Source organism: Hyperolius riggenbachi, chromosome 1 (assembly GCF_040937935.1).
Source record: "Hyperolius riggenbachi isolate aHypRig1 chromosome 1, aHypRig1.pri, whole genome shotgun sequence".
Classification (NCBI taxonomy): Eukaryota; Metazoa; Chordata; class Amphibia; order Anura; family Hyperoliidae; genus Hyperolius; species Hyperolius riggenbachi.
In genome coordinates, this window is record NC_090646.1 from 121,438,097 (window position 1) to 121,449,044 (window position 10,948).

A 10,948-nucleotide genomic window follows, 5' to 3' on the forward strand; every position below is an offset into this window, starting at 1 on the left:
GCAGGCTAAACTGGGGCAAGCTTGCAAATGCAGCAATGCAGGGAGATCAGGCAAGCGCCTGATCGTGATACCCTGCTGCCAGCAGCCTGTGCAGCAGGGCACCTTGCTCTCTGTGCACATTTGCATTGTGGCCAGCGGCTATGGACTTGGGTAGCATTGGAAATGGAAAGGAAAATTAAGCTTCTGCACTGGAGACGAGTGGAGAAATGAGGTACACTGAAGACTGCTGAGGTGTGAAGGCAAGCTGGCTACCTAGGAGGCATTAAGGGAGTCATCTCGCTACCTATAACTAAGAGGGGTGGCTGGTGACAGTGGCCTTGGGCAGTAAAGAGTACAAATCCGGCCCTGCCTTTATATAGAAAATGATTACCGTAATACTATTTTTGATAGCTGTATGTTGGCTTTGTTCCTCGTCGTGGACAGGTACGGTGATGGCTACATCATGATTGGCTTCTCGCAGGGTTTCTTTGTGGTAATTTCCACACATATGAGTGAGATTGGTCAGGAGCTGTTCCAGGCAAGCAACCACAAAGACAGCTTAACCAGCATTGCCATTTCACAGTCACTGAACAAAGCTGCCTCGTGTGGTGACAACAGGTGAGGCCTCCATAGAACTGTTTATACAGTATACATCTGTTAAAGCTCTATTGCTTTATCTTCATATGTTCTTTTCTTATTATAATTGTGTCAACCATATTATTTCTCTTTTTGCTCCTCACATTTGTGTATTTTATACTATGTAGCATAAAAATCCATGACCTGAGTGAGCTGAAAGAAATGTATGCCATCATCACTATGGACGATGAAACTAAAGGTAAGCCAACAAACTTAGCAATTCCATTTCTTTTGAAACGTGTATTTGCAGGCTGAAGTGGTTTTACTAATTGCAGACACAATTCAGTTTTGATCCATAATTGGTTTTTGGTGGAGTTCAAGGAAAACAAGCAAAAAATGTGTTGCATTATCACTTCTTTCAGAGCTCTGAAAATACAAGTTATAGCTGTTTTTTTATGAATCCTGACCTGGTAAGCACTGAGGAAGTGGGGAAACTGTAAAATTGTCAACTTTCTTACGAGGTTTGGGTTTGTAAACTATTTTATGTTAACGAATATATGAAATGTAAGCCTAGGTTTCCACTTGAGGCAGATGGCAGCAGGAGTGTCCGCTTCGATGGTCCATTTGTGGTTCAGTTGGAGCCCGGGACAGATGCATCTCCACCACAGGCTATGGAAAAAGCATTCACTCTTCGAGAAAAATCACAGATAGCACAACAGTGTGTTCCGCTTAAAGTGGTCTAACACCCAGCATTGCAACTTTGCTTTAAAAGATTGCTTACAGCTTAGAAACTATTATGCCAGATTTTTTTTTTAGCAGAAATTCACTGAATGGATTAAACATGACATTGTAGTGCTGCATTTAGCTAGAAATGCTCCTCTGTGCTTAGCTTTAGTTACAAATGTATCTATCTACAATTTAACAAACAAACACCTCTCTGAGAGAACAAAGAGGGCTTCCCCAGCAGGCTTTTCAGAGGTCTAATTGCATTCCAAATAAAGATACATTTGTAACTAAAGATAAGAAGGGATGCAGATTCCTAGTTAAATCCAACACTAAAATGTCATGTTTAACCCATTCAGTGAATTTCTGCTTGAAAAAAAATCTGGCATAATAATTTCTAAGCTGTAAGCAATCTTTTAAAGCAAAGCTGTAATGCTGGGTGTTAAACCGCTTTAACGTAACAGATCTGCTGCAGACTCACAAGTGTGAAAGGATTCTAGTTATAAATTAGGACCCATTCACTGTCAGTATTTTATTGAAGCTAACTGGACATTGAAATATCATTTTTTTGCTGTAGTTGTTGTTGAGCCAAATAAGGTTTTTATTGATTTATTTTACAGTGTAAAGGCTTGTACACACGCTTGACGAAAGCCCCAAACCTCCAACTCGCGAGTGATCCGCCCGGCCGAGCAACTCATAAAACAGATGGCCAACTTTTTTGGCATCATGCACGTGCTGCTCCGTCATCCAGCCACAACCCCTCCCCACCACCCCTTCCCCTGCATAGCAACAGTATGTGTTGTCAGCTATACAGCTGGCAAGCATCTGTACTGGCCGGCACAGCGATGTTGGGCGACACAAGTCAAAGTGTACACACCTTAAGGTTAGGTTGCAACTCAACCCCAGACCAAACATGGAAGTTCACAGGGGATCCAATATACAATCTGCTTTGTCCTCCATGTAATTATGTTACTCTTTGTAACCGACGTGTCATAGATTGCATACATGGCATATCCTTGTTTCATGCAGTGCTTGGAAGAGTCAAGCAGAAGAGGACTTTGGGCCATATGCAATTCCGTTTTGCACCTGAGTTTTCTCCAAGGAGAAAATTTTTCATCTTTGATTTATAATAACTTTTTAGCACTTTGCAATGGGAAAAGTACCAAAATGTAGGTGAAAAAAATACTATCAAAATTATTGTAAGTAATTTCTTGCTTTCTGGTGGCTTAAAAAGCATTTTATTGACAAGTTTAAAAATATCACCTAGGAGAAAACTCAGGAGAACAAGTTAATTGCATATGGGCCCTTGTGTTCTGTTACCACAACGGACATGTGTGAATGGTTCCTATAAATAACATAGGATCGGTAGACTTGTCTTTTAGTATTCGTTGGTGACAAATGTCTATTGTCAGGCCTAGAGTATACCTAGCCTAGTCACTTGTCCAGGCACTTCACGGGAAATGGACTACGGTCTACATCATATGAAGCTAAATGTGGTAGTCTTACACTTATGCTTCACGGCACTGTAATTTCAATTAAGAGTCTGGAAATTAGCCAGTTAGCCAGTTTTACCACCTCAATGTAGTATGAGGATCAACAGATTTTGAATACCATGAACAGATTGTGTAAGCAAACTCTTATACTGCATGGAGGTGGTAACATTGGTCAGTGATGCAATTACATTTGGTGGCGCGTACCAGGCTTTAGTTTCCTGTCTTTATTTGTTAGCAACTGAGGCTTTGTACACATACTATATACTGTATATGTGCAAAATGATTGTTCTGGGTAACTGTCTAGTGTACGTACAGATGTCCTCACTTCTGAGGATATCTCTGCATTTTAAAGTGAAGCTGAACTCTCTTGCAGAGCACACAATGAAAAGTCTTTATTCTACATATACAGTAGCAGTAAAAAGTATGTGAATCCTTTGGAATGATATGGAGTTCTGCACAAATTGGTCATAAAATGTGATCTGATCTTCTTCTAAGTCACAACAATAGACAATTACGGTACATTCTGCTTAAACTAATACCACACAAATAATTAAATGTTTCCATGTTTTTATTAAACACGCCATGTAAACATTCACAGTGTAGGTGGAAAAAGTATGTGAAACCCTAGACTAATGACATCTCCAAGAGCTAATTGGAGTGAGGTGTTAGCCAGCTGGAGTCCAATCAGTGAGATGAAATTGGATGTATTGGTTACAGCTGCCCTGTCCTATAAAAAACACACAGCAGTTTTGGGTTTGCTTTTCCCAAAAAGCATTGCCTGATGTGAATGATGCCTTGCACAAAAGTGCTCTTAGAAAATCCACGATTAAGAATTGTTGACTTGCATAAAGCGGGAAAGGGTTATAAAAGTATCTTCAAAAGCCAAGCAGTTCATCAGTCCATCCTAAGACAAATTGTCTATAAAGTGAGAAATTTCATCACTGCTCCTACTCTCCCTAGGAGTGGCCATTCTGTAAAGATGTAAAGATGACTGCAAGAGCACAGCGCAGAATGTTCAGTGAGGTGAAGAAGAATCCTAGAGTGTTAACGTAAGACTGTTAGAGAATCTATGATACATAAAACACTAAACAAGTATGGAGTTCATGGGAGGCTACCACAGAGGAAGCCACTGCTGTAAAAAAAAACATTGCTGCAGGTTTAAAGTTTGCAAAAGAGCACCTGGATTTTCCACAGCAGCACTGGCAAAATATTCTGTGGACAGAGGAAACACAAGTTAAGTTGTTTGGAAGAAACACACAATACTATGTGTGGAGAAATAGAGGCACAGCACACCAACATCAAAACATCATCCCAGCTGTGAAGTATGGTGGTGGTGGCATCATGATTTGGGGCTGCTTTGCAGCATCAGGGCCTGAATGGAGTGCTATCATTGAAGGAAAACTGAATTCCCAAATTTATCAAGACGTTTTGCAGAGGAACTTAAGGCCACCTGTCCACCAGCTGAAGCTCAGCAGGAGATGAGTGTTGCAACAGGACAACAACAGAAGAAAATATGTCTTCTGGAGTCCTGACCTCAACCTGATTGAGATGCTTTGACATGACCTCTAGAAAGCGATTTACACCGGACATCCCAAGAATATTACTGAACTGAAACAGTTCTGTACAGAGGAATGGTCTAAAATTACTCCTGACCATTGTGCACGACTAATCTGCAACTACAGGAGACATTTGGTTGAAGTTCTTGCTCCGAAAGGAGGTTCAACCAGTTATTAAATCCAAGGGTTCACATACTTTTTCCACCTGTACTGTGAATGTTTACATGGTGTGTTCAAAAAAACATGCAATCATTTAAGTATTTGTGTGGTATTGGTTTAAAGAGGAACTGAACTGAAAAAAAGTCACTAAATTGAGCCTCCTTATCCCTTTGAAATTAATGACTAGACACAAAACACTTGTGAAGGGCAATATAAAAGTAGATATATTTGTGCAATACAACTATGAATAAAAGAGAATGGCAGGCTCCATCTTAGAGCTCTATCCCTCCATTTTGCAGCTCTCACTCCATGGGAGGTGTTACAGTTGGAGTTAGACATGCCCATTCACGCCCACAGAATGAGATTTACAGCCCAGTGTCATGAAGTCATCATCAGTCGCCCTGTTACAGGAAAGTGACAGCTGTGGCTTCTGCTGCTGCCCTGCACTGTACTGACACACACCTTGATAAAGTATTATTTTTTCTCTAACTATGCCTCCTGCAGTGTGAGATCTTGGCCTCAATTCACGGAGCTTTATCAAACACTTTATCAAACGTTTGATAATTTTCCTCATGGGTAAAATCTAATTTTGAATTCACTAAGGTGTTAAAGATTTATCGACTGTTTTATCGATGAAATGATCAATAAATCTATAACACCTTAGTGAATTCAAAACTAGATTTTACCCATGAGGAAAATTATCAAACGTTTGATAAAGTGTTTGATAAAGCTCTGTGAATTGAGGCCAAGTGTTGTCTATCTGTAGTCCTGCAGCTCTTCCATATCCCATATCATGTCCTGTAGTCATGCAGCTCTCCCCTTTCATATCCTGTCCGGCAGAGGTAGGGGGGTCACGCTGCAGAGGGAATCCGCTCCTATGTCAAACACCCCCGCCCCCCTTCTCCTCCTTGTAGGTGTTACGCAGGGGGAATCCCCTCTTACATCATCCAGCCGCCCTTTTCCTCCCCTGTAGGTAGCTTGACAGATGGAATCCCCTCTTATTTCACCACCCCCCGCAAGCCCCCCCTCTCCTACCAGTACATAGCACATGGGCTAATTAAGCCTCATTTGAATCACTCGTGATTCAGGTTGGGGATCATCCCAGCTCTCATACACACTAAGAGAGGTTTGGCGCTTCACAGTATAAAAAAGACTGAACAGGTTTTTCCCCAAAAAATTATAAATATATATGCTTCACTGTCAATGCTTCACTCTTTAAAAAACTGACCAAATGTCCACTAAAAAAATATGACCGGCACGCATATGCTTCACTGTTATTACGTCAATTACTAATTTCAGGAAAACCGTTTTTTGCCGAAAAGCAACCCTTTTAGACACACAAATGCCCCCTTTCGTTATCAGTTCACATACACACTAAGAGATGTTTGGCGCGTCACAGTGTAAAAAGGACTGTTATATGTTTTTAGTGGACGGACATTTGTTTAGTTTTATATAGAGTGAAGCTTTAACAGTGAAGCATATATATGTATTCATGTTTTTTTGGGGGAAAAACTTGCTCAGTCTTTTTTACACTGAAGCGCCAAACCTCTCCTAGGCTCCCTGCACGCGATTCCGATTTCGATATGAGAGAGATTTGTCTCTTGGTCGAATCTACCCATATATTGCAGCTCATTTTTTTTTAATTTTCGGCTGATAACTCCTTTAAGGCTGGTTTCACACCAGGACGTTGCGTTTTAGGGGACGTTATGGTCGCATAACGTGCCGCTAACGCAACGCCTGGTGCTCTCTGCTGTGGACGTCCGTGATGCGTACTCTTGGACGCATGCAGCATCACGTGGTCCCGCACGGCCAATCACCGCACAGAGCGGCCGCTTCAGGAAGTAAACACTGCACGTCACTGAGTGCAGTGAATATTAATTAGCCATGTGCCTGGCCACTCTCCGCTCCTCCCCAACGTTACTGAGCATGTGCAAGCAGTCTAACGCGGCTCTGCCGCTTATAAAGTACTGCATGCAGTACGTTGTCTAATGGCGCAGCGTTACTAAGTAACGCAACGTGGGCACTATGAACAGCCTATTGATTTTTCATTGCTGTGCGGTGGGCTGCGTTACAGGCTGCTCTAACGTGCGCCTGTAACGTCCCACTGTGAAACCAGCCTAAAGGGAAGGGTCACAATAATTAAAAAATACAATTCCACTTACCTGGGGCTTCCTCCAGCCTGTGGCAGGCAGGACGTGCCCTCGACGCCGCTCCAGAGGCTCCCAGTCTTCTCCATTGGCGCACCCGACCTAGCCAGGCCGGCTTCCAGGTTGGGCTCTTGTGCACTCCATAGTGCCTGCGTCAGCGCGCCCGCGTGAAACGCACTATGGAGCGCACAAGATTTCATGATATGATATCGAGAAGATGGTTGTGGATAATTTCTCAGGTAATAGTTCTAATAGTAAACACAGTGATACACACAGCATATGAGATATTCAAGAGCTACATGTGTTTACTACTAGCTGCAAGCAGGAGTGATAGCCAGACACTATGACTCAGCTATCAGCAGCCCTCCGAAATCACTCAGCTTCAACCAGCCGGTGTTCCGACATGATAACCTACACGTCGAATTTGCCTACATCCACTATCAAACGTATACCAGGAGGGTGTCAGGGAATCACTGTTTTTGTTGTTTTACTGATCTTTTGAAGTGTGGGACTGAGCTTTTCTCTTCCCAAGGCAGCTATTTGAAATGCGCTGGCCACCCGTGCATAACATTGTTTTCTGCTCCTTATATAGCCGCTTGCTTCTCTGCCCTCACGCTTCCATCCAGGACAGCTTGCCTCTTTCCTATCCACCTCTCTGTTCTGATGTCTGTCTCGTCCCTCTGCTGCGTGCTCCGCTCTGCCTGTCATTTCACTACTGTCAGTGTTATTGTTCTGGCTTCGGAGGAGGCGCCCCCTGATGACGTCCTTTGTAAACATCAGGCCCGCAGAAAGCTAATTACATTGTAGGAGGAATTTGCAGAAGGACTCCCATAGTTCTCTGAGAAGCTGCCGGTGTAATGTCTGATTGCGCTGCCCGGAAGCTCCCCTCCACACTGAGTAGCACGCATGCTCAGTGTGAAGTTAATTATACTGCTGATGGTAAAATAATAAATATCTCCGCTTCCACACATCATACGCTAACCAAATTTTCAGGGTAGGGAGAGGATCCCCCGAACGACATCTATGCCAAATTGCAGCCCCCGAGCCCCGCTGGTTCAGGAGATAGATCAGAGAAACCTATCTCGGGAATCAGTGGGTCTTGGGGGCTGCAATTTGGCATAGAGGTAGTCCGGGGGTTCCCTCCCTACCCTGAAAATTTGGGGAGTGTAGAATGTGTGGAAGCAGAGATATTTAGTATTTTACCATCAGCAGCATAATTAAATAGGAACTGTGGCCGCACAGTCTCCTAATGCGCATGCGGGGCAGCGCAAATCCACAGGCAGCGTAATCAGACACAACACCGGCAGTAACCACGTGACTGCCGCGGCAAACTACATCACAAGTGGGCCAGGCTTAATAATCTATTTTATATTATACATTTTATTTACTTGTATTCAAGATATACTGTACACTTTTTGCCTATAATTTTTAAAAAGTATTCCAATGGTTTGTTTTAATATTTAGAGTTCAGTTCCTCTTTAAGCAGACTGTGATTGTCTATTGTTGTGCAGATCACATTTGTTGAGCAGATCACATTTCATGACTAATTTGTGCAGAAATCCATATAATTCCAAGGGTTCACATACTTTTTACTGCTACTGTAGTTGCTGAAGAATTCTCTGTGTCCTGGGTTTCAAAGATTAGATCAAAATGTCGAATTGGCTCTTCTCTGAAGCTGTGAATAGACTGCAGAAGAGCTCTTCCAAGGCAGCTTTCTATATAGTAAACATTAAGGCTTAACCCTTTCAGTGCTACCTGCAAAAGTGAAACCTAGTAAAACTTCTGTTTTTTTTAGGGTTTTCCGTCAATTGTAATCAAGATTTTTTTTTTTCTATAAAGGTCACCATGCTGTGGCTAATCTTTTAGAGCAGAGAGGAAGTTCTGAGTTTAGAAAAATAGTACCGTAATCTGACATCAATTAACCAAATAGCTAAAAAAACATGTAAAGTCAAGTAGAGCCTACACATAACTAGGAGATCATTTTCAAATAGTATTTTTAAAGTAGGATCCTGATACCTTTCCTTGTCTATTGTATTCTGTTTTATTGTACAAACAGTCTTCTATAATTCAGATGTATGACTACATATTTTTGTATTTCTTTTTGTAAAGGTTTAGATAAACTCTCGTGGACAGATGATGGCCAGTTATTGGCTGTATCCACTCAGCGAGGGTCACTCAATGTCTTCCTAACAAAACTTCCCATCCTGGGAGATACAAGTGGCACGAAGGTCGCCTACCTCACATCCCTGCTGGAGGTCACTGTGTGTAATCTTGTGGAAGGGGTGAGGAAGATCGCTGTTGTTAACTGCTTTTGTGATATTTTTAGGCTGTTATCTGATTGGATGATTGGTTGTTCTTCGTGTTTCTGCAAGCACATGTTAGGGCTCGTACACATGCACAACTGATGTCACTCATCGGGGATCAGGAGCTGATCATCTTGGGCGACATCGCTGGGCCGGTCTGCACACATGCATGTCAGTAGTGTTGCTATGCGGGTGGAGAGGAGGGAGACGAGCGGTGCATGTGTGAACAATGAGATTGACGAGGGGATCTGTGTCGCTGTGGTGGGTGGGTGACATTTCCGGTCCAGTCAGGTAAAACTGATGCAAACTGACAGGACTGAACAATACCGGACTGGACAGGAAATGTGTGAACCAAGCCTTTACAGTTAAAGGGGAATACAGGTTACAATAGGTTGAAGGAACCGGAGTGCGTGGACATAAATGTGGACTTTAGTAAGTAAAGCCTGGGGAAGAAAATGTTCTGAAGGCAGTTTTGATGGAGTTAGGAGCTTCTTTAAATGTATTGAAGGTAATAGGTTTGATGGTTGCAGAGAAAAGCAGCAGCTCTGGATGGGTTTTGCAGTCATGCATAGGATCATTAGTCGCATGGAGTTTTGAGGATTATGATAATTTCTGACAGCTGAGTGTATTTGTTATTGAGCGGATGCTACTTACTGCAACTACCATGGGGGATCCATAGGTCAGTGGTGCAACGGGACAGGAACATAGACTTCATTTTGCTGTAGTGATGTATTAATAAGCATATCTCAATTCATTCTTCATTAGGAGCTGCCAATCACAGTTTCTGTTGAAGTCGAGCCTAACTTTGTGGCTGTGGGTCCCTATCATGTTACCGTGGGAATGAACAACCGAGCCTGGTTCTACGCTCTGACAGAGAATGGTAGGAGTCTGCATAAACGCTATAGCGCGCCGCTTTATGGCATTGTTTCACTTTATTGTGTCTGTCACTCCGGTACTGTTAATTGTAATTCCCAGTAGCGTTTACATGCCTTCTTTCCACTAATTCCACTAAAATAATAATACTGTTTAGTTTTAAAAGAAAAGCAAATACATGATAGACACCTTCATATTTTTTAAGCCATTGTATTTTTCATAAGTTCATTTTTAGCCAAGGAAATTAAAGGGTAATTGTCAAAGCACTTGAATAATAGCACACTTATATTTCACAGGCCAATTAGGCCCATTTAAAAAATTGGGCGCTAGAAGCAGCTTCTGCCACGCACACGTCCGACTGCATGCGCCCATGTTTGCCTGCGTGTACGTGGCAATGGCCACGGCTCCGTGCCTGCACACTTGCGTCTGTCATGGATGCAGCCCGGGGACACAGATTTCTGGGCTTTTAGGATGAGGCCTTGAACCCACTAGCAGTACATTACTATGCCTTTTGTAAGCGCTTGTGACTTGAAAAGCTCTTGCTAATGTAATGCTATTGGTGTGATCCCAGTTGAGCAATGTGATTTTATAAAATTCCCCCATAGCATTGCATTAGCAAGAGCTTTTCAAATCACTAGCGCTTAGAAAAGGCTGCTAGTGGGTTTGAGCCCTTACTTTTTTTTACTGTTCTAAGGAGATTTTACTAGTCAAAAGTTTCAACTTTAACTTTCCCCTGTGAGTAGCATTGTGGTAAGTAGACTTCACAGTGAGTAGGCTTGCATGCTGACAAGGAGATTCACCAAAAAAAGAAAATTACCCCAGGTGAATTTAGAGTTTTCCTCAATTCCCCCGGGTGCCTCAAAGGAAACACGACTTTAGGTATTAACTCACAAAATATACACTTGGGACAAGTGAAATATATTTTTTTACACTGAACAAACACTGCTAAAGAAATGAGACCTTTTGTCAGATTTTCAGTGGGCAGCAGTTCTGTCATGACTGATAAATGTGTTGCAGGATGACCAGTTTGCAGCCTTGCAGATAGTGGTTGGAGAAATGCTCACTAATGCTTTCCAAGATACCAGAATTCCAGGGCTAGAGTGTGCCAACAGCTCATATGGAACCAGAAGCCCATCTGC

At 42.5% G+C, this 10,948-nt stretch overlaps 1 protein-coding gene across 1 annotated transcript in view; it reads left to right on the plus strand.

Annotated features, from left to right (window-relative positions):
- WDR19 (WD repeat domain 19) overlaps window positions 1-10,948 on the plus strand; it is a 97,860-nt gene that overhangs the window by 34,487 nt on the left and 52,425 nt on the right. Inside the window, exons 9-12 of the mRNA XM_068278460.1 lie at window positions 424-597; window positions 744-814; window positions 8,743-8,915; window positions 9,702-9,816. Of these exons, the coding sequence (XP_068134561.1) occupies window positions 424-597; window positions 744-814; window positions 8,743-8,915; window positions 9,702-9,816 (533 nt within the window). The remainder of the gene's footprint in view (window positions 1-423; window positions 598-743; window positions 815-8,742; window positions 8,916-9,701; window positions 9,817-10,948) is intronic.